This window comes from Oncorhynchus nerka, linkage group LG6 (assembly GCF_034236695.1).
Source record: "Oncorhynchus nerka isolate Pitt River linkage group LG6, Oner_Uvic_2.0, whole genome shotgun sequence".
Lineage (NCBI taxonomy): Eukaryota > Metazoa > Chordata > Actinopteri > Salmoniformes > Salmonidae > Oncorhynchus > Oncorhynchus nerka.
Window position 1 is genome coordinate 28,241,425 of NC_088401.1, and position 24,486 is coordinate 28,265,910.

Sequence of the window (24,486 nt, forward strand, 5' to 3'; positions counted from 1 at the left end):
AATGACAAGAAAAACACGTTTTTAGAAATGTTTGCAAATGTATAAAAAACTGAAATATCACATTGACATACAGTACCAGTCAATGCATGTGATGCATCACTCTCCTTCTTGGTCAAATAGCCCTTATACAACCTGGAGGTGTATTTGGGTCATTGTCCTGTTGATAAACACATGGAAGTCTATCACTGCAGAATGCTGTGGTAGCCATGCTGGTTAAGTGTGCCTTGAATTCTAAATAAATCATTGACAGTGTCAACAGCAAAGCACCCCCACACCTCCTCCTCCATGCTTCACGGTGGGAACCACACGTCGGGAGATAATCCGTTCACCTACTCTACGTCTCACAAAGACACGGCGGTTGGAACCAAAAATCTCAAATTTGGACTCATCAGACCAAAGGAGTTCTTTACATTTTTTTCTGGATTGACTGACCTTCATGCCTTAAAGTAATGATGGATTGTCATTTCTCTTTGCTTATTTGAGCTGTTCTTGCCATAATATGGATTGGTATTGTACTAAATAGGGCTATCTTCTGTTTACCACCTCTACCTTGTCACAACACAACTGATTGTCTCAAACGAAGGAAAGAAATTCCACAAATTAACTTTTAACAAGGCCCACCTGTTAATTGAAATGCATTCCAGGTGACTACCTCATGAAGCTGGTTGAGAGAATGCCAATAGTGTGCAAAGCTGTCATCAGGTGCAAAGGGTGGCTACTTTGAAGAATCTCAAATATAAAATATATTTTGATTTATTTAATACTTTTTTGGCTACTACATGATTCCATATGTGTTATTTCAGAGTTTTGATGTCTTCACTATTATTCTACAAGGTAAAAAATAGTAAAAATAAAGAAAAACCCTTGAATGAGTAGATGTGTCCAAACCTTTGACTGGTACTGTGAGTATTCAGACCCTTTACTCAGTACTTTGTTGAAGCACCTTTGGCAGCGATTACAGCCTTGAGTCTTCTTGGGTATGACGCTACAAGCTTGGCACACCTGTATTTGAGGAGTTTCTGACATTCTTCTCTGCAGATCTTCTCAAGCTCTGTCAGGTTGGATGGGGAGCGTCGCTGCACAGCTATTTCCAGGTCTCTCCAGAGATATTAGATCTGGTTTAAGTCTGGCCTCCCGCTGGGCCATTCAAGCCACTCCTGCGTTGTCTTGTCTGTGTGCTTAGGGTTGTTGTCCTGTTGGAAGGTGAACCTTCACCCCAGTCTGAGGTCCTGAGCGCTCTGGAGCAGGTTTTAATCAATGATCTCTCTGTACTTTGCTTTGTTCATCTCCTCCCAGGAGAGAGTAAAGGACGCCGTGACTTCAGGAGTTATGAGAAGCCCTGGCAGATCCATCCTAAGAAACCCAAGAAGTCTAAGAGTGATCTGGCTGTGTCTAACATCTCCCCTCCCTCACCAGAGTCCAAGTCCCGTGAGTGTATCTGCATTTGAATGCTGTGTATCTGTGAGAGCCTCTGTATCTCCCTTCTCTAGTCCAACAGACTGTAGTAGAGGTTCGGATAGGAACCGTTCACCCTTTACGTTGATACCTGCTGTACCCTAAGCATTCACCTCATTGCTTTCAGTCTTCCCTTTTATACACCAATATAACCTTTAACAGTCCTGCCAGTACCTCTGTCATTACAAATTGATGGCGGGAACCTCTCGGCAGCAGATGTAGCAGGTGCCAATCCTGCCAGTCTTTTCTGAACAAATTCCACCGACAGTAATACAAACACCAGGAAGCTTCTTTGCTTTCGGTGTGACAGACAGACACATCAGGTCTTAGTGAAGGTGGTGTCACGGCACAGCGCTTACAATCTCCCCTAAACTCCAGCAAGCTGAAGTGCAGGTTTGAGTAGGAACCGTTCGTCCATTGCATTGATACCTGTTGTACCCCAATTATTCACCTCATTAGTTTCAATCTCCCCTTTTAATTGGATGTAATTTCCCATTAAATTAGTCATGGTTAACTGTGCTATAGCACAGATGGGTACACTACCGGAGGGTCTATAGCACAGACAACTGGGGGGATGGAATCTGAACGAGAGAGAGATGGGTCAGAGAGAAAAAAAGATGGAGAGAGAGAGAAACCTCAATAATTCAGTATTGCTCTCTGTCTCTGCCAGTCCCAGGCTATTTCAGGCTGTGGTCAGACCATTGCTCAGGAGGAAATGAATGTGAGGATCTGTCTCTATCTCTGTGTCTGTGTGTCTACCCTGGTGGCCCTGATTGCGAAGCTTTTCCAATATCACACACTACACCTTAACTGGCAGCAAAGAGACAGAGCTGTGCTCCTCTCAAAGCTGCACCAGAATATAATGGGAGATGTTTTTGAAACATCTATTGGCGGCCCCAGCGGGAATCAAACGGACAATCCTGACATTTCAAGCTCCTTACTAACTGGGCCACAATGGACCACAGGATACCTTCTCATACGATGTGCATTTCAGTCATGAAACAGACCCTGAGTGTACAAAACATTATGAACACCTGCTTTTTTTCTCTCCCAATGACGGATTGACCAGGTGAAAGCTAAGATCCCTTATTGACGTCACCTGTTAAATCCACTTCCATCAGTGGAGATGAAGGGGAGGAGACAGGTTAAAGAAGTATTTTTAAGACTTGAGACGATTGAGACATGGATTGTGTGTGCGTGCCATTCTGAGAGTGGATGGGCAAGACAAAAGATTGAAGTGCCATTGAGTTTGGGGGGTCTGTAAAATGTATACAGGTTCAGAACTTTTGTGAAATAGCACAGTTACAAATGTATGGCAAGTCAAACAGGATGGACATCAGAAATAGAGGAAGGTGAGGACAAAAAGCAACATAATATAACTATTGTAAAATACATTGTGTCTGTAAAATGTATATAGTATGTATAAGCTGGAAGTAGAAGCCTCAGTGTTGTTGTCCATTAGTTTACTCCAATTAGGGGAGGGGTGGAAGGGTTAGGGGAGGGGTGGTAGGGTTAGGGGAGGGCTGGTAGGGTTAGGGGAGGGGTGGTAGGGTTAGGGGAGGGCTGGTAGGGTTAGGGGAGGGGTGGAAGGGTTGGGGAAAATAATAAAGGAAAATATATTTTAAAAAGATAGGTATATTTATATATGTATGTATATGTTTGTGTTTATATATGTATATATGTTAAGGGTGTGTACTGGAGGCGAAGTCAGGTGCAGGAGAGCGGAGTGTAGTGAACAGGTGCACTTTTTATTCCCAAACACGGAACATAGACAAAAAGAATGGTGCGTAACAATACCCACATAACATAAATACAATTTCACACAAAGACATGGAGGGAAACAGAGGACTAAATACATACAGTGTGATTAGGGAATGAAAACCAGGTGTGTATGGAACAAGACAAAACAAATGGGAATATGAAAAATGGTGCGGCGATGGCTCGAAAGCCGGTGACGTCGATCGCCGAACGCCACCCGAACAAGGAGAGGAGCCGACTTCGGCGGAAGTCGTGACAGTATATGTACAGTCGTGGCCAAAGGTTTTGAGAATGACACAAATATTAATTTTCACAAAGTCTGCTGCCTCAGTTTGTATGATGGCAATTTTCATATACTCTAGAATGTTATGAAGAGTGATCAGATGAATGAACTTTGCCATGAAATGAACTGAATCCCCAGGGCTACATTGCAGCCCTGCCACCTCCGTCAGCCATGGTTACCTGCAAGGAAACACGTGCCGTCATCATTGCTTTGCGCAAAAAGGGCTCCACAGGCAAGGATATTGCTGCCAGTAAGATTGCACCTAAATCAACCATTTATCGGATCATCAAGAACTTCAAGGAGAGCAGTTCAATTGTTGTGAAGAACGCTTCAGGGCGCCTAAGAAAGTCCAGCTGCGGGATCGAGCCAACACCAGTACAGAGCTTGCTCAGGAATGGCAGCAGGCAGGTGTGAGTGCATCTGCACGCACAGTGAGGTGTAGACTTTTGAAGGATGGCCTGGTGACAAGAAGGGCAACAAAGAAGCCACTTCTCTACAGGAAAAACATCAGGGACAGATGGATATTCTGCAAAGGGTACAGGGATTGGACTGCTGAGGACTGAGGTACTGAGGTAAAGTAATTTTCTCTGTTGAATCCCCTTTCCGATTGTTTGGGGCATCCGGGAAAAAGCTTGTCCGGAGAAGACAAGGTGAGCGCTACCATCAGTCCTGTGTCATGCCAACAGTAAAGCATCCTGAGACGATTCATGTGTGGGGTTGCTTCTCAGCCAATGGTACCAACACATCCTCCGAGAGCAACGTCTCCCAACCATCCAGGAACAGTTTGGTGACGAATAATGCCTTTTCCAGCATGATGGAGCACCTTGCTATAAGACAAAAGTGATAACTAAAGTGGCTCGGGGAACAAAACATGGATATTTTGGGTCCATGGCCAGGAAAATCCCCAGACCTTAATCCCATTGAGAATTTGTGATCAATCCTCAAGAGGCAGGTGGATACACAAAATCCCTCAAATTCCAAGCATTGATTATGCAAGAATGGGCTGCCATCAGTCAGGATGTGGCCCAGAAGTTAATTGACAGCATGCCAGGGCGGATTGCAGAGGTCTTGAAAAAGAAGGGTAACACTGCAAATATGGACTCTTTGCCTCAACTTCATGTAATTGTCAATAAAAGCCTTTGACACTTATGAAATGTGTAACGGTTTTCTTGAGTCGAAGGAGAGGCGGACCAAAACGCAGCGTGGTTACTATTCATGGTTCTTTAATAAAGAAACTACACATGAACAAACGAACAAAACAAGAAACGTGAAAACCCAAAACAGCCCTATCTGGTGCAAACACAGAGACAGGAACAAACACCCACAAACACACAGTGAAACCCAGGCTACCTAAGTATGATTCTCAATCAGAGACAACTAATGACACCTGCCTCTGATTGAGAACCATACTAGGCCGAAACATAGAAATACCCAAATCATAGAAAAACAAACATAGACTGCCCACCCCAACTCACGCCCTGACCATACTAAATAATGACAAAACAAAGGAAATAAAGGTCAGAACGTGACAAAATGCTTGTAATTATACTTCAGTATTCCATAGTAACATCTGACAAAAATATCTAAAGACACTGAAGCACTGAATAATTGTGTCATTCTCAAAACTTTTGACCACGACTGTAAATATATAAATATATATATTTACCCCAAAAATATATGGGGAATTGGAAATGATTCAGACAATTACATTGCTGGAAGCAACAATCTATCCGAAAATATTAAAGTTGACCCACCCCTTAAAACAAAAACAGTGAGCAAGAGAGAGAGAGAGAGAGAGGAGGAGGGTGGAAACTGTTTAGTCTCCCCTCTCATCTTTATATGAACCTTGATCATGTGATATCCTGTATGATGGGAAATGAAACTTAAAAGCAGACCCTCATTCGTTTGCATATTGCCCAAACGAAACACCCTTATCATAACTTCCTCAATAACTGTTCTAAAGTAATCTGTTGAATCACTCTTACCTTCCCCGTACCCTGAGATCAACATCACCTAGACAACATTAAGTAAGTACTTTATCCATCTAATCGTGATCATACTTCATAAGTGTCATAAGTTTGACATTTTGGTTTCAATTTTTCAACTCTGCATTTTGGTTATTTTTGGAATCTGTAGATGAGCAATTTGTTTAGGATGTCCTTTGCCTCGATTATTTTAAATCCTCTCTGTAAAATGTGCATATGATCAAAGAGTAGGTCACCAACAAAGAAGCGAAACAATTGAATGAATGCATACCATGACATTTTCATGTAATCATTTTGCACCGTACGGTTTTTGTTTATAATGTTGTGAAAAGAATGGAGGTTTGTTACTGTCACCCATAGAAGTTAAGCTACTTATGTAGGATTTTAATTTGAGACATTTGCTACAGCAGGAAAATTATCCTGCAGCAATGGGACATTTGAATTATTATGTGGATTATAATAATTGGACCATTTTGTAGGTGTCGATAAATGTTTTGTTAGGGGAAATCTAGTCTGAAATGTCAGTGGAAATTACAAACTTTAGATGACGTTTTAAAACTCAAATACACTACAAGTTTACATTTTCTGCGGTGAAGGAAAATTCTCAGCAACAAAGAAGTTATTAAATGAAATCAAAATGTCGTGTGAACAGACCTTTGATGGGGGAGATGCTCAAGGTAAAAAAAAAGCCACACTCACTCACACATTGTAGGGTACTCACTCACACATTGTAGGATAAGCAAGTTAGAACCACAGATGAAAGGGAGGAAGTGAAAGTATGTTTGCTAGAACCAGCTGATCATCCCAAATACAGATGAATCAGCTAGTTAGTTATGCTTCCAAAACAAGCTAACTAGTCTTAACTTGATTTAAATCTGTTCTGCTACTGACAGTCAAACTGCAGTTGCCCCTTTTCCTGTCCCTGATCCTGAGACGAGACATGCTAGCAACCCTAAGTAACCAACTACTGCAGTATTCATTTCAAACTCACCACCCAGTGCTGTAGATCACTTGTCCATGCAGGTTGAAGGGCGGGGAGGGGACTTTTTTACAAGATTCATGAGTTCATGAGAATATCTAGTTTAATGGGCAATTTGTTACAATTTAAAGTGACAAGAGAGAAAATAAATTGGTTTAAAAAACACCATCAATCAAAAGGGCACTGTTTTAATAGTAGGGACAAAGGGCAGGTTCTCCAGTACCCCTAGGACTTTATCTGAGCATGTGCCTGACTGGCCATATCATTAGGGTGTAGTAGATCTCTCACATCACTGACAGTCTTGTCTTCTTTACAGCAGCATTTACACAACCATGTGGGCAGAAGATGACTTCACTCTTCCCTCTGGGGTAGTGCGACTGGGCCTATCTGAACCACAAGATGGCTATACCTACATCATGTACCACGGCACAACTCAGCAGGCAGCAAATCAAATCCTGTACACTGGTTTTCGGCAGTCTGCTGGTGGTATGTTGGGGCGTGGAGTGTACCTCAGCCGAGACCTGGAGAAGGCAAGCAGGTACCCCCTGGAGCTTCCTGAAAATCAGAGGGTTGTCATCCGAGTCAAAGTCAATGTGGGCAAGGTGAAAAGAATTGACAATCAGTATCATCGTCTGCGGACAACCTGGCATGAGAACGGTTACGACACCGCCTGGGTTCCTCCTAACTGTGGTATGGTGAAGAGTGGTCTAGAAGAGGACTGTGTCTGGGATCCAAAACGCATCACTGTCTTAGATTTCATCCAGCCTAAAATGCAACAGCCCCAGGGTTCTTCATGCTGGCGATGAAGGGTGGATGATGTGTAACAATATGAAGAGAAAAATACATTGAATGTTTTTCAACAGTATGTCATTTAGACTCATTGACTAAAACAACAGCTGATTTTGACCAATAAATTGTTAGAACAATAAACCGTCATCTCTTGTTATGTCATTGATCAACATTCCATTCTCATGACTTTTCCTATGTCATGACAGAGAGAACATTTACAAGAAAACGAAACTACAGTAGCTCGCCTTTTCTCCTGACTGCAGGGTGAGGTCTAAGAGATCAAGATAAAAGCAGATCATCTATATATTAATATACTGTAGGTACAATGATTATGGGTGAATCACTCTATTCATTTCAACAAACAACAAAACAATTAACATTTTGTGAATATAATAGTTGTACCTATTGCTTATTTTGAGCAAGATTTTTTCTCTCCATAGAAAGACAAGTAGTGTGTGTTTGTTTTGAATGTTGTGGGTTAGAGTTTGCTGCATGGTAACCGTGCACTTCAAAACAAGTTAGAAAGCATGACCATTACGCCACCACAATCTCATCTTTTATAATAATATTTCATAGCTTCATCGCCCAGGTAATAAAGGCATCAACATACGGTTTACATACATGTCTATTGTTATTCAACATTCTGTTAACATACAGTACATGTGTCATATGTCATTCCCCGTTTGTTTCTAGTCTTTCTCTGCTACTGTTAAAGTTGGCCATTATAATGGATAGAAGAAGAAGAGAAAAATAGATAGAGAGGAAGGAAGGAAGGAAGGAAGGAAAGGGAGGAAATGGAGGAGAGGACAGAACAGCAAAGACTAAACATGCCTCTGTTAACATGTATGTTAAGACACCGTGTGACTCATGCAGTAAATTAATTTACACTAAATAACAACAGATAAATTCCTCCTATTCTTCCTCAAAACAAACTGTCAAAAAGGTAGATTACGTACCTGTCTACTCGCCAGTGTTGCCCATACTGTAGAATACTTCTAGTAATCCAGTATATTTCAGTCATGAAACATACTGTTCATGAAACATGCATAACACATGGTATCTCTGTATCTTTGTAGAACACGTCTAGTACTGTACTTTACACAGATGGCTGATGCAATTCAAAGTAGTCATCCATACAGAAGTAATTTTCAGAGATGCAACGCAGTACAAATCAAATCAAATTGTATTTGTCACATGCGCCGAATACAACAGGTTTAGACCTTAGAGTGAAATGCTTACTTACAAGCCCTTAACCAACAATGCTTTAAGAAAGTTTTAAGAAAAATAAGTGTTAAGTAAAAAAATAGAAAATAAAAGTAAATAATAATTCAACGGCAGCAGTAAAATAAAATAGCGAGGCTTTATACAGGGGTACCGGTACAGAGTCAATGTGGAGGCTTTATACAGGGGTACCGGTACAGAGTCAATGTGGAGGCTATATACAGGGGGTACCGGTACAGAGTCAATGTGGAGGCTATATACAGGGGGTACCGGTACAGAGTCAATGTGGAGGCTATATACAGGGGTACCGGTACAGAGTCAATGTGGAGGCTTTATACAGGGGGTACCGGTACAGAGTCAATGTGGAGGCTATATACAGGGGGTACCGGTACAGAGTCAATGTGGAGGCTATATACAGGGGGTACCGGTACAGAGTCAATGTGGAGGCTATATACAGGGGGTACCGGTACAGAGTCAATGTGGAGGCTTTATACAGGGAGTACCGGTACAGAGTCAATGTGGAGGCTATATACAGGGGTACCGGTACAGAGTCAATGTGGAGGCTTTATACAGGGGTACCGGTACAGAGTCAATGTGGAGGCTTTATACAGGGGTACCGGTACAGAGTCAATGTGGAGGCTATATACAGGGGGTACCGGTACAGAGTCAATGTGGAGGCTATATACAGGGGTACCGGTACAGAGTCAATGTGGAGGCTATATACAGGGGGTACTGGTACAGAGTCAATGTGGAGGCTTTATACAGGGGTACCAGTACAGAGTCAATGTGGAGGCTATATACAGGGGTACCGGTACAGAGTCAATGTGGAGGCTATATACAGGGGGTACCGGTACAGAGTCAATGTGGAGGCTATATACAGGGGGTACCGGTACAGAGTCAATGTGGAGGCTATATACAGGGGGTACCGGTACAGAGTCAATGTGGAGGCTATATACAGGGGGTACCGGTACAGAGTCAATGTGGAGGCTATATACAGGGGGTACCGGTACAGAGTCAATGTGGAGGCTATATACAGGGGGTACCGGTACAGAGTCAATGTGGAGGCTATATACAGGGGGTACCGGTACAGAGTCAATGTGGAGGCTATATACAGGGGTACCGGTACAGAGTCAATGTGGAGGCTATATACAGGGGGTACCGGCACAGAGTCAATGTGGAGGCTATATACAGGGGGTACCGGCACAGAGTCAATGTGGAGGCTATATACAGGGGGTACCGGCACAGAGTCAATGTGGAGGCTATATACAGGGGTACCGGTACAGAGTCAATGTGGAGGCTATATACAGGGGGTACCGGTACAGAGTCAATGTGGAGGCTATATACAAGGGGTACCGGTACAGAGTCAATGTGGAGGCTATATACAGGGGGTACCGGTACAGAGTCAATGTGGAGGCTATATACAGGGGGTACCGGTAGAGAGTCAATGTGGAGGCTATATACAGGGGGTACTGGTACAGAGTCAATGTGGAGGCTATATACAGGGGTACCGGTACAGAGTCAATGTGGAGGCTATATACAGGGGTACCGGTACAGAGTCAATGTGGAGGCTATATACAGGGGGTACCGGTACAGAGTCTATGTGGAGGCTATATACAGGGGGTACAGGGGGGCTATATACAGGGGGTACCGGTACAGAGTCAATGTGGAGGCTATATACAGGGGTACCGGTACAGAGTCAATGTGGAGGCTATATACAGGGGGTACCGGTACAGAGTCAATGTGGAGGCTATATACAGGGGTACCGGTACAGAGTCAATGTGGAGGCTATATACAGGGGGTACCGGTACAGAGTCAATGTGGAGGCTATATACAGGGGGTACCGGTACAGAGTCAATGTGGAGGCTATATACAGGGGGTACCGGTACAGAGTCAATGTGGAGGCTATATACAGGGGGCACCGGTACAGAGTCAATGTGGAGGCTATATACAGGGGGTACCGGTACAGAGTCAATGTGGAGGCTATATACAGGGGGTACCGGTACAGAGTCAATGTGGAGGCTATATACAGGGGGTACCGGTACAGAGTCAATGTGGAGGCTATATACAGGGGGTACCGGTACAGAGTCAATGTGGAGGCTATATACAGGGGGTACCGGTACAGAGTCAATGTGGAGGCTATATACAGGGGGTACCGGTACAGAGTCAATGTGGAGGCTATATACAGGGGGTACCGGTACAGAGTCAATGTGGAGGCTATATACAGGGGGTACCGGTACAGAGTCAATGTGGAGGCTATATACAGGGGGTACCGGTACAGAGTCAATGTGGAGGCTATATACAGGGGGTACCGGTACAGAGTCAATGTGGAGGCTATATACAGGGGGTACCGGTACAGAGTCAATGTGGAGGCTATATACAGGGGGTACCGGCACAGAGTCAATGTGGAGGCTATATACAGGGGTACCGGCACAGAGTCAATGTGGAGGCTATATACAGGGGGTACCGGCACAGAGTCAATGTGGAGGCTATATACAGGGGGTACCGGTACAGAGTCAATGTGGAGGCTATATACAGGGGTACCGGTACAGAGTCAATGTGGAGGCTATATACAAGGGGTACCGGTACAGAGTCAATGTGGAGGCTATATACAGGGGTACCGGTACAGAGTCAATGTGGAGGCTATATACAGGGGGTACCGGTAGAGAGTCAATGTGGAGGCTATATACAGGGGGTACTGGTACAGAGTCAATGTGGAGGCTATATACAGGGGGTACCGGTACAGAGTCAATGTGGAGGCTATATACAGGGGGTACCGGTACAGAGTCAATGTGGAGGCTATATACAGGGGGTACCGGTACAGAGTCTATGTGGAGGCTATATACAGGGGTACCGGTACAGAGTCTATGTGGAGGCTATATACAGGGGGTACCGGTACAGAGTCAATGTGGAGGCTATATACAGGGGGTACCGGTACAGAGTCAATGTGGAGGCTATATACAGGGGGTACCGGTACAGAGTCAATGTGGAGGCTATATACAGGGGGTACCGGTACAGAGTCAATGTGGGGCTATATACAGGGGTACCGGTACAGAGTCAATGTGGGGCTATATACAGGGGTACCGGTACAGAGTCAATGTGGAGGCTATATACAGGGGGTACCGGTACAGAGTCAATGTGGAGGCTATATACAGGGGGTACCGGTACAGAGTCAATGTGGAGGCTATATACAGGGGGTACCGGTACAGAGTCAATGTGGAGGCTATATACAGGGGTACCGGTACAGAGTCAATGTGGAGGCTATATACAGGGGGTACCGGTACAGAGTCAATGTGGAGGCTATATACAGGGGGTACCGGTACAGAGTCAATGTGGAGGCTATATACAGGGGGGTACCGGTACAGAGTCAATGTGGAGGCTATATACAGGGGGTACCGGTACAGAGTCAATGTGGAGGCTATATACAGGGGGTACCGGTACAGAGTCAATGTGGAGGCTATATACAGGGGGTACCGGTACAGAGTCAATGTGGAGGCTATATACAGGGGGTACCGGTACAGAGTCAATGTGGAGGCTATATACAGGGGGTACCGGTACAGAGTCAATGTGGAGGCTATATACAGGGGGTACCGGTACAGCGTCAATGGGCGTGGGCACCGGTTAGTCGAGGTAATTGAGTTAATATGTACATGTAGGTGGAATTGAAGTGACAATGCATAGATAATAAACAGAGAGTAGTAGCAGCATAAAAGAGGGGTCTAGGTAGCCCTTGGATTAGATGTTCAGGAGTCTTATGGCTTGAGGGTAGAAGCTGTTAAGAAGCCTTTTGGACCAAGACTTAGCGCTCCGGTACATTTACATTTACATTTAAGTCATTTAGCAGACGCTCTTATCCAGAGCGACTTACAAATTGGTGCATTCACCTTATGACCTCCAGTGGAACAGTAGTGCATCTAAATCTTTTCAGGGGGGGGGGTGAGAGGGATTACTTTATCCTATCCTAGGTATTCCTTAAAGAGGTGGGGTTTCAGGTGTCTCCGGAAGGTGGTGATTGACTCCGCTGTCCTGGCGTCGTGAGGGAGTTTGTTCCACCATTGGGGGGCCAGAGCAGCGAACAGTTTTGACTGGGCTGAGCGGGAACTGTACTTCCTCAGTGGTAGGGAGGCGAGCAGGCCAGAGGTGGATGAACGCAGTGCCCTTGTTTGGGTGTAGGGCCTGATCAGAGCCTGGAGGTACTGAGGTGCCGTTCCCCTCACAGCTCCGTAGGCAAGCACCATGGTCTTGTAGCGGATGCGAGCTTCAACTGGAAGCCAGTGGAGGGAGCGGAGGAGCGGGGTGACGTGAGAGAACTTGGGAAGGTTGAACACCAGACGGGCTGCGGCGTTCTGGATGAGTTGTAGGGGTTTAATGGCACAGGCAGGGAGCCCAGCCAACAGCGAGTTGCAGTAATCCAGACGGGAGATGACAAGTGCCTGGATTAGGACCTGCGCCGCTTCCTGTGTGAGGCAGGGTCGTACTCTGCGGATGTTGTAGAGCATGAACCTACAGGAACGGGCCACCGCCTTGATGTTAGTTGAGAACGACAGGGTGTTGTCCAGGATCACGCCAAGGTTCTTAGCGCTCTGGGAGGAGGACACAATGGAGTTGTCAACCGTGATGGCGAGATCATGGAACGGGCAGTCCTTCCCCGGGAGGAAGAGCAGCTCCGTCTTGCCGAGGTTCAGCTTGAGGTGGTGATCCGTCATCCACACGGATATGTCTGCCAGACATGCAGAGATGCGATTCGCCACCTGGTCATCAGAAGGGGGAAAGGAGAAGATTAATTGTGTGTCGTCTGCATAGCAATGATAGGAGAGACCATGTGAGGTTATGACAGAGCCAAGTGACTTGGTGTATAGCGAGAATAGGAGAGGGCCTAGAACAGAGCCCTGGGGGACACCAGTGGTGAGAGCACGTGGTGTGGAGACGGATTCTCGCCACGCCACCTGGTAGGAGCGACCTGTCAGGTAGGACGCAATCCAAGCGTGGGCCGCGCCGGAGATGCCCAACTCGGAGAGGGTGGAGAGGAGGATCTGATGGTTCACAGTATCGAAGGCAGCCGATAGGTCTAGAAGGATGAGAGCAGAGGAGAGAGAGTTAGCTTTAGCAGTGCGGAGCGCCTCCGTGATACAGAGAAGAGCAGTCTCAGTTGAATGACTAGTCTTGAAACCTGACTGATTTGGATCAAGAAGGTCATTCTGAGAGAGATAGCGGGAGAGCTGGCCAAGGACGGCACGTTCAAGAGTTTTGGAGAGAAAAGAAAGAAGGGATACTGGTCTGTAGTTGTTGACATCGGAGGGATCGAGTGTAGGTTTTTTCAGAAGGGGTGCAACTCTCGCTCTCTTGAAGACGGAAGGGACGTAGCCAGCGGTCAGGGATGAGTTGATGAGCGAGGTGAGGTAAGGGAGGAGGTCTCCGGAAATGGTCTGGAGAAGAGAGGAGGGGATAGGGTCAAGCGGGCAGGTACCGCTTGCCGTGCGGTAGCAGAGAGAACCGTCTATGACTAGGGTGGCTGGAGTCTTGACAATTTTTAGGGCCTTCCTCTGACACCACCTGGTATAGAGGTCCTGGATGCCAGGCAGCTTAGCCCCAGTGATGTACTCTACACACTACCCTCTGTAGTGCCTTGCGGTCGGAGGCCGAGCAGTTGCAGTACCAGACAGTGATGCAACAGGTCAGGATGTTCTCGATGGTGCAGCTGTAGAACCTTTTGAGGATCTGAGGACCCATGCCAAATCTTTTCAGTCTCCTGAGGGGGAATTGGTTTTTGTCATGCCCTCTTCATGACTGCCTTCGTGTGCTTGGAACATGTTAGTTTGTTGGTGATGTGGACGACAAGGAACTTGGAGCTCTCAACCTGCTCCACTACAGCCCTGTCGATGAGAATGGGGGCACGCTCAGTCCTCCTTTTCCTGTAGTCCACAATCATCTCCTTTGTCCTGATCACGTTGAGGGACAGGTTGTTGGCCTGGCACCACACGGCCAGGTCTCTGACCTCCTCCCTACAGGCTGTCTCATCATTGTCGGTGATCAGGCCTACCACTGTTGTGTTATCGGCAAACTTAATGATGGTGTTGGAGACGTGCCTGGCCGTGCAGTCAAGAGTGAACCGGGAGTACAGGAGAGGACTGAGCACACACCCCTGATGGGCCCCCGTGTTGAGGATCAGCTTGGCAGATGTGTTGTTACCTACCCTTATCACCTGGGGGCAGCCCGTCAGGAAGTCCAGGATCCAGTTGCAGAGGGATGTGTTTAGTCCCAGGGTCCTTAGCTTAGTGATGAGCTTTGAGGGCACTATTGTGTTGAACGCTGAGCTGTGATGTTTGCAGGAGCAACACTCACTTCTCAGGACATAGAAGGGCAGAATCGATCAAACTATTTTGTGCATAACATAACATAACAAAAACAAGGTTGATTTGCAAAAATCTTATTTGGATAAGCAAGTCTCTATAATGTTAAAATACTGGATTTCACCAGTAATATATGGTTGTTATAAATAAATAAAAATACATTGAATGTATTGCAAAAGTATGTAATTTAGACAAATTGACTAAAACAACAGTTGATTTTGGCTAATGAATTGTTAGAACAATAAACCGTCATCTCTTGTTATGTCATTGATCAACATTCCATTCTCATGACTTTTCCTATGTCATGACAGAGAGAACATTTACAAGAAAACGAAACTACGGTAGCTTGCCTTTTCTTCTCCTGACTGCAGGGTGAGGTCTAAGAGATCAAGATAAAAGCAGATAATCATTGTACCTACAGTATATTTATAGATTACGGGTGAATCATTTTAACAAACAGCAAAAATAAACAAAACATAAAATAATATTTGTACCTATTGCTTACGTTGAGCAATGAAATATGTTAAACAGCAGAAAAGCTAGAATAGATTTTTTCTCTCCATAGGAAGACAAGTAGTGTGTGTTTGTTTTGTATCTTGTTGGTGAGAGTTTATTGCAGGGTAACCGTGCACTTCAAAACAGGCTAGAAAGCATGAACATTACACCACAATCTCATCTTTTATTTAATAGCTTAATCTACCATAAAATAAAGGTATCAACATACAGTTTACATACATGTGTCTATTATTATTATTCAACATACTGTTCAAATCAAATCCAATCAAATGTTATTGGCCACATACACGTGTTTAGCAGACGTTATTGCGTGTGTAGCGAAATGCTACTGCTTCTAGCTCTGTCAGTGCAGCAGTAACCGTCATCTCTTGTTATGTCATTGATCAACATTCCATTCTCATGACTTTTCCTATGTCATGACAGAGAGAACATTTACAAGAAAACGAAACTACAGTAGCTCGCCTTTTCTCCTGACTGCAGGGTGAGGTCTAAGAGATCAAGATAAAAGCAGATCATCTATATATAATATACTGTAGGTACAATGATTATGGGTGAATCACTCTATTCATTTCAACAAACCACAAAATATTAATAATTTGTGTAAATAATATTTGTGCCTGTTGCGTACATTGAGCAATAAAATATGTTCAAAACAGGCTAGAAATCATGACCATTACGGCAGCACAAGCTCATGACCATTACGGCAGCACATGAAACATGCATAACACATGGTATCCACAGGATACCCTTATCCTATTTGGAGTGCATTCTTTGTGTCTTAGTGGATTTCAGTCATGAAACATAGGATCTCTGCATCTGAGAGAGAGAGAGAGAAAGAGAGAGAGAGAGAGAGAGAGAGAGAGAGAGAGAGTGGAGGGTGCAAACTATTAGTAAATCTGCCACCTTTCATCCTTATATGTACCTTGGTCATGTGATAACCTGTTTGATGGGAAACAAAATGTACAACTAGAACCTCATTTGTTTGCATATTCACTGCACAACACGCCCTTGTCATATCTTCCTTTAAAAGTGGTATAAAGTCATCCGTTGAATCACTCTACCTTACCTGTACCCTGAGATCAACGTCAGCTAGACATCCAGCTCTGTCATTAGGTAAGTGCTTTATCCATCTAATGTTGATCAAACCTGCTAAGTTTTACATTTTGTTTCTGACATTCCAACATTTCCTTTTGGTTATTATTTGGAATCTGTTGATGAGCAGTTTGTTTAGGATGTCCTTTGCCTTGACTATTTTAAGTCTCTTAAATCCTGTCTGTAAAATGTGCATATGATCAAAGAGTAGGTCACCAACAAAGAAGCTAGACATTTTCATGTAAAAATGAATTTGTTTATAATGTTGTGAAAAGAATGGGCATTTGTTACTGTCACCCAGAACAGTTAAACTACTACCCGACTTGTCCCTCAGACGGCATAATAATGTTGACCAGCCACAGGGTCGTGAACAGACCTTTAATGTGATCAAAGTAAAAACAAAGCCACACTCACTCATCACACATTGTAGGGTAAACAAGTTAGAACCACAGATGACAGGGAGGAAGTGAAAGTATCTTTGCTAGAATCACTACTGTGGTGGTCTGGATCAGCTTATCATCCCAAATGTAGATGAATCAGCTAGTTAGTTATGCTTCCAAAACAAGCTAACTAGTCTTAACTTGATTTAAATCTGTTCTGCTACTGACAGTCAAACTTTAGTTGCCCCTTTTCCTGTCCCTGATCCTGAGACGAGACATGCTAGCAACCCTAAGTAACCAACTACTGGCAGTATTCATTTCAAACTCACCACCCAGCGCTGTAGATCACTTGTCCATGCAGGTTGAAGGGCGGGGAGGGTCAATTTTTACAAGATTCATGAGTTTATGAGAAATTATGTAGTTTGATGGGCAAGTTGTTACAATTAAAGTAACAAGAGAGAAAATAAATTGGTTTAAAAACACCACCAATCAAAAGGGCACTGTTTTAATAGTAGGGACAAAGGGCAGGTTCTCCAGTACCCCTAGGACTTTATCTGAGCATGTGCCTGACTGGCCATATCATTAGGGTGTAGTAGATCTCTCACATCACTGACAGTCTTGTCTTCTTTACAGCAGCATTTACACAACCATGTGGGCAGAAGATGACTTCACTCTTCCCTCTGGGGTAGTGCGACTGGGCCAAATTGAACCACAAGATGACAATACCTACGTCATGTACCACGGCACCACTAAGCAGGCGGCAGGGAACATTAAGGCCTCTGGTTTTCGTCCGTCTGCTGGTGGTATGTTGGGGCGTGGAGTGTACCTCAGCCGAGACCTGCAGAAGGCAAGCAGGTACCCCATAAAGCTTCCTGAAAATCAGAGGGTTGTCATCCGAGTCAAAGTCAATGTGGGCAAGGTGAAAAGAATTGACAATAAGTGTCATCCTCTGCGGACAACCTGGCATGAGAATGGTTACGACACCGCCTGGGTTCCTCCTAACTGTGGTATGGTGAAGAGTGGTCTAGAAGAGGACTGTGTCTGGGATCCAAAACGCATCACTGTCTTAGATTTCATCCAGCCTAAAATGCAACAGCCCCAGTGTCCTTCACCGTGGTCATGAAGGGTGGATGATGTGTAACAATATGAAAAGAAAATACATTGAATGTATTTCAACAGTATGTCATTTAGACTCATTGACTAAAGCAACAGTTGATTTTGACCAATAAATTGTTACAACAATAAACCGTCATCTCTTGTTATGTCATTGATCAACATTCCATTCTCATGACTTTTCCTATGTCATGACAGAGAGAACATTTACAAGAAAACGAAACTATGGTAGCTCGTCTTTTCTCCTGACTGCAGGGTGAGGTCTAAGAGATCAAGATAAAAGCAGATCATCTATATATAATATACTGTAGGTACAATGATTATGGGTGAATCACTCTATTCATTCCAACAAACAACAAAATTAACAAAACAATTAACATTTTGTGAAAATCATATTTGTATCTATTGCTTACTTTGAGCAATGAAATATGTTAAATATCCAGAAAAGCCTGAATAGATTTTTTCTCTACATAGGAAGACAAGTAGTGTGTGTTTGTTTTGTATCTTGTTGGTGAGAGTTTATTGCAGGGTAACCGTGCACTTCAAAACAGGCTAGAAAGCATGAACATTACACCACAATCTCATCTTTTATAATATTTAATATCTTAATCTCCCATGAAATAAAGGTATCAACATACAGTTTACATACATGTGTCTATTATTATTATTCAACATACTGTTCAAATCAAATCAAATCAAATGTTATTGGTCACATACACGTGTTTAGCAGATGTTATTGTGCTTGTGCTTCTAGCTCTGACAGTGCTGTAGTATCTAATAAATAATATCTAACAGTTTCACAACGTATTCCCCAAATACACGTACATCTAAGTAGGAATGGATTAAGAATATATATACATGTCAGAGCGGTATTGAACTAAGATACAGTGGCATAGTATAGAGTACAGTGTGTGTATATATATATATATATGAGATGTGTGATGCAATATTTACAAACAATTAAAGTGACTAAGATACCATAGAATAGTGTCGAGTACAGTTTACACATATGAGATGAGTAATGCAAGATACGGAGACATTATTAAAGTGTCTAGTGTTTCATTTCCTTAATTTAAAGTGGCCAGTGATTCCTAATCTCTGTCTCTGGGCAGCCGCCTCTGAAGTGCTGGAGATGTCTGTTTAGCAGCCATTAACATACAGTACATGTGTACTATTTCATTCCTTCTTTGTTTCTAGTATTTCTATGCTACTGTTACAGTTGACTATTACAATTGAAAGAGGTAGGGAGAAGAAGAGAAAAATAGATGGAAAGAACAGCAAAGACTAAACATGCCTCTGCTAACTTGTGTGTGTTAAGACACCGTGTGACTCATGCAGTAAATTCATTCACACTAAATAACAATAGGTAAAATCCTCCTATTCTTCCTCAAAACAAACCGTCAAAAAGGTAGATGATATACCTGTGTACTCTCCAGGTTTATAAATGTAACATGGACATCCCCCTACTGTAGAACACTTCCAGTAATCCAGTGTATTTCAGTCATGAAACATACATGAAACATGCATAACACCTGGTATCACTGTATCTTTGTAGAACATGTCTAGTACTGTACTTTACACAGATGGCTGATGCAATTCAAAGTAGTCATCCATACAGTAGTGACGTTCAGAGATACAACACAGTACAGTGATGTACGCAGGAGCAGCACTCACTTCTCAGGAACATAGAAGGACAGAATCCATCAAAGTAGTTTTAGATTACTGCTTCAGATGACTTTCTAGAACATTTAGTAGTGTCCCTGCTTTCACCCACCCATTTCCTGCTGTATTTCAGATCATTTCAAAGGTATGTATTTTTCATAAGGACCTAATACTGTATGTCCTGATGAAATATAGATCTCTCTCCATTATCTTTCATGTAATCCAAAACTCTGTGTGTGCGTGCATGTGTGGGGGGGTTATTACTACAGATGTCGAATTTGAACTTGGTCACTCTTTTGTCGCTGAGCATTTTCCTGCTGCACCAGGAAATTCAAATGAGCCTCATGAGTCCCTGAAAAAGAACAGTTCTATTTCTCTCCATGCGGAGGCAGTCGAGTCAATGGGATCACGGCTTGCTATCCAAATAATGTTCTCTCTTGCTCGCTTAAACATTAGGCCTAGGTCCTATTACTGCAACATTCAAATGTACAATAATGTATCTGAAAAGCAGCCAGACACGTCAACAACTGTTGTTTTACATGGCTTAACAACAACATAGTTATTGGTCTCTACTAGCCTACGACATACAAGTGTCAAGTGTATGGTAAGGTCAGAATTAAGTTCAATCGGGGTCTCCACTATGCTGTTTTTCCCTCGGTTCCTGAAGCTTTTCCAATGTCAAACACTTTTTCTCAACTGCCAGTCTGGCGTTGAAGAGACAGAGCTGTGCTCCTCTATACACCAGAATATAATGGGTTGAGAAACACCTTTACAGGCTTTTGCCATTTAGTCGATGCCCTTTTTTCTGTCCAAATATTAGTATTGGTGGCCCAGCAGGAATCAAACCCACAATTTTTGAACAGACTAAGGGCGATTAATCTATTTGACAAGCATTCTGTACAAGAATTTAATTGTTTACCACTGCAAATCTACCTGCCACATTGTATTAATGGAAACTAATGTTGGTGTAGCATATTGTTGTTATTTTATTTGTTTCCTATTTATGTCATCGGGTCATTTCTCATCAAGATATCCTTGCACTGTCTATATTTGAAATGTGTAAATAAATCAAGTCAATCGGGGGGATTGAGTTATTTGTGGAAGCTCATGTCGTAGCCTAGTGGCGGCGTGGGTCAGAATTGAACCCACGCCGACACGTTATGCGTATATGTGCGCTGCCACGCTGAATGCAGCAGCCCTAACCGTTAGACCACTCCAGGCCACGATTGAACTCAATTCTGACCTTAGCATACACTTCTCACTTGTATGTCGTAGGCCAGTAGAGACCAATATCTATGTTGTTATTAAGCCATGTAAAACGATGGTTGTTGACGTGTCTGGCTGCTTTTCAGATACATTTTTGTACATTTGAATGTTGCAGTGAAAGGACCTAGTTTTAGCGTATAAGCGAGAAAGAGAGAGAATTATCTTGATAGCAAGCCCTGATCCCAATGACTCGACTGCCCCGCATGGAGAGAAAGAGAACTGTTCATTCAGCAAAGCACTACATGTATGTCCATTATTATCCCTAAACGGGGGTATTAGTGCAGTAGGCCAGTTCTATATGGATGGTTTATTCAGAGATGTACTTTACACTGAGTATACAAAACATTAGGAACACCATCCTAATATTAAGTTGCACCCTCTTTTGCCCTCAGAACAGCCTACATTCATTGGTGCATGGACTCTACAAGCTGTCGAATGCGTTCCACAGGGATGCTGGCCCATGTTGGCTCCAGTGCTTCCCACAGTTCCCAAGTTGGCTGGATGTCCTTTGGGTGGTGGGCCATTCTTGATACACACAGGAAACTGTTGAGCGTGAAATGCCCAGCATCGCTGCAGTTCTTGACACAAACCTGTGCTCCTGGCACCTACTACCATACCCCGTTCAAAGGCAAATATTTTGTCTTGCCCATTCACCCTCTGAATGGCATACGTACACAATCCGTGTCTCAATTGTCGCAAGGCTTAAAAATCTTTCTTTAACCTGTCTCCTCCCCTTCATCTGCATTGATTGAAGTGGATTTAACAAGTGACATCAATAAGTGATTATAGCTTTCACCTGGTCAGTTTATGTCATGGAAAAGGCAGGTGTTCTGAATGTTGTGTACACTCAGTATAGGAACATAATGATGCACATAAGATGTGGGTTAAGTTAAAGACTACATGTATATTCCCCTATCCCTATAGGAGAATATCTCTCCCCCTCTCCCTCCATATTTCATGTATATATCTCTCTCTTCATTCTTGAATTAAACCTCTAGGTAATGTTTAGAGGGAGCGAGAGATGTAGAGGGGCCCAGGGCAAAGGCAGGGGACACTGGAAGACGTTGGTGAGATGATAATGAAATCTGGGTCATTTCCTCTTTTTGTTTGTCCCATTTTCATCTGCTAATCATGCTGTAATGTCCTCCAGGCCTTGAGGGAGACCAATGGTCTTGGAGGGGATACATCGACTTTCCTCCAAGCTTTTCCATACAGAAAACTTCTCTTGATATCTAAGCTTTATTGACGTATGTGAAAGTTAATGACTTTCTCAAGTTCTGGTTTGTTTTAGTGTTGAAGAACATTTCAATGAAATTGCTCCGTGTGTTTGTGTGTTTCAGTGCCGCGGTCCATAGAGCACCCATCGTGGGAGTGGAGGGAGAGCAAAGACTTTGATGAGCTCAACCACATCCTGCAGGAGAGCAAGAAGCTGGGCAAGGCTCTGGAGAACCTGTCACGCAGTGAGTACAGTAACTAAACCCTAATGCTGTACCCTAAACCCTGAAGCCAAGGCTCTGGAGAACCTGTCATGCAGTGAGTACAGTAACTAAACCCTAATGCTGTACCCTAAACCCTGAAGCCAAGGCTCTGGAGAACCTGTCACGCAGTGAGTACAGTAACTAAACCCTAATGCTGTACCCTAAACCCTGAAGCCAAGGCTCTGGAGAACCTGTCACGCAGTGAGTACAGTAACTAAACCCTAATACTGTACCCTAAACCCTGAAGCCAAGGCTCTAGAGAACCTGCCACGCAGTGAGTCTAGTAACTAAACCCTAATACTGTACCCTAAACCCAAGGCTCTGGAGAACCTGTCCAGCAGTGCATCTAGTAACCAAACCCTAATACTGTACCCTAAACCCTTAAGCCAAGGCTCTGGAGAACCTGTCACGCAGTGCATCTAGTAACCAAACCCTAATGCTATACCCTAAACCCTAATACTGTACCCTGAACTCTAATACTGTACCCTAAACCCTTAAGCCAAGGCTCTAGAGAACCTGTCACGCAGTGAGTCTATAACTAAACCCCAATACTGTACCCTAAACCCTGAAGCCAAGGCTCTGGAGAACCTGTCCAGCAGTGCATCTAGTAACCAAACCCTAATACTGTACCCTAAACCCTAATACTTTACCCTAAACCCTGATACTGTACCCTAAACCCTAATACTGTACCCTAAACCCTTAAGCCAATGCTCTCGAGATACCTGTCACACAGTGAGTCTAGTAACTAAACCCTAATACTGTACCCTAAACCCCTAATACTGTACCCTAAACCCTAAAGCCAAGGCTCTAGAGAACATGTCACACAGTGAGTCTAGTAACTAAATCCTAATACTGTACCCTAAACCCTAAAGCCAAGGCTCTAGAGAACCTGTCACACAGTGAGTCTAGTAACTAAACCCTAATACTGTACCCTAAACCCCAAAGCCAAGGCGCTAGAGAACCTGTAATGCCCAACGCAGGAGATGAGAAGCAGGTACAGGCAGTGAACCATTTAATTTAGACGGACATGCAACGGAACAGGAACAACATCTGGACATAAACACGACATGACAAACAATGCTACTACAGGGAACAACACAGAGGAGCAGACATATATGCAGGGGCAATCAACCCAGTGAGGGAGTCCAGGTGAGTCCAATGAGCATAGCTGCGCGTAGTGATGGTAACAGGTGCGCGTGACGACGGGTAGCCTGGCGCTTGGGAGGGGGAGCGGAAGCAGGCGGGACAGAACCTGTCACGCAGTGAGTCTAGTAACTAAACCCTAATACTGTAACCTAAATACTAATACTGTACCCTAAACCCTAATACTGTACCCTAAAGCCTAGAGCCAAGGTACGAGCAATGCCGTCGGGGTACATCAAATAAAAATGTGATTCACAGAAGAAAGAAAAATAATAATAATAATAATAATTCTTCACATTTTCAAACAGATTTATATTTTCCCAAGGGGCTATACATTTGGGTGATGTTTTTTTCTCGCCTGAGTATCCTCGTTTCACTGCCAAAAATACAACTAAACCATCTAGTGTTCAACGAAATAACAACACAATGTCAAATACAGGAAGCCTAGTCAAATAATTAACATCCAATCACATTAACCTCTAGTGGGAATTCCACTAACGGTCCGTATGTACTGTAGCCAAACATAGCTGCTGCTCATGATGTTGCAAAAGTCATGACAGTTATACATAGTGGAAAGGTAACGCGCGTGCAAGCAGTTACTTGGGTACACTGCAGCATCCACCAAGAGGCTCTTGCTGCCAAGAGAATGCCTGACAGCTTGAAAGACGCTTAGGACACTGCAGTGAAATTTTTTAACTTTGTTAAAGCAAGGCCCCGGAACTCTCGTGTATTATTTGCACTATGCAATGATATGAGCAGCGACCATGTAACGCTTTTACAACATACAGAAGAAGTTCTCTGGTTATCAAGAAGCAAAGTATTGGCAGGTTTTTTTTTTTTAATTGAGAGACCAGCTTAAAGTTTTCTTTACTGACAATAATTTTCACTTGTCTGACTGCTTGCATGATGATGAGTTTCTCACACGACTGGCCTATCTGGGTGATGTTTTTTCTCGCCTGAATGATCTGAATCTAGGACTTCAGGGACTCTCTGTAGTCGCAACTATATTCAATGTGTGC

The 24,486-nt window shown here is 43.7% G+C and overlaps 2 protein-coding genes across 2 annotated transcripts in view; both read left to right on the top strand.

The window, feature by feature from the left end:
- The window catches only part of lg6h8orf34 (linkage group 6 C8orf34 homolog), a 172,052-nt gene that overhangs the window by 38,608 nt on the left and 108,958 nt on the right, over nucleotides 1-24,486 (top strand). Inside the window, 2 exon segments of the mRNA XM_029661256.2 lie at nucleotides 1,297-1,428; nucleotides 22,187-22,306. Of these exon segments, the coding sequence (XP_029517116.2) occupies nucleotides 1,297-1,428; nucleotides 22,187-22,306 (252 nt within the window).
- On the top strand, nucleotides 5,392-18,051 carry LOC135572131 (uncharacterized). Its single transcript, XM_065019157.1, has 4 exons — nucleotides 5,392-5,523; nucleotides 6,777-7,259; nucleotides 7,826-7,838; nucleotides 17,422-18,051. The coding sequence occupies exons 2-4, from the start codon at nucleotides 6,793-6,795 to the stop codon at nucleotides 17,926-17,928; spliced, it is 987 nt and encodes a 328-aa protein (XP_064875229.1). The 5' UTR covers nucleotides 5,392-5,523; nucleotides 6,777-6,792; the 3' UTR covers nucleotides 17,929-18,051.

Coding starts and splice junctions, on each gene's coding strand:
- LOC135572131 (XM_065019157.1), top strand. CDS start 6,793: ATGTGGGCAGAAGATGACTTCACTCTTCCCTCTGGGGTAGTGCGACTG.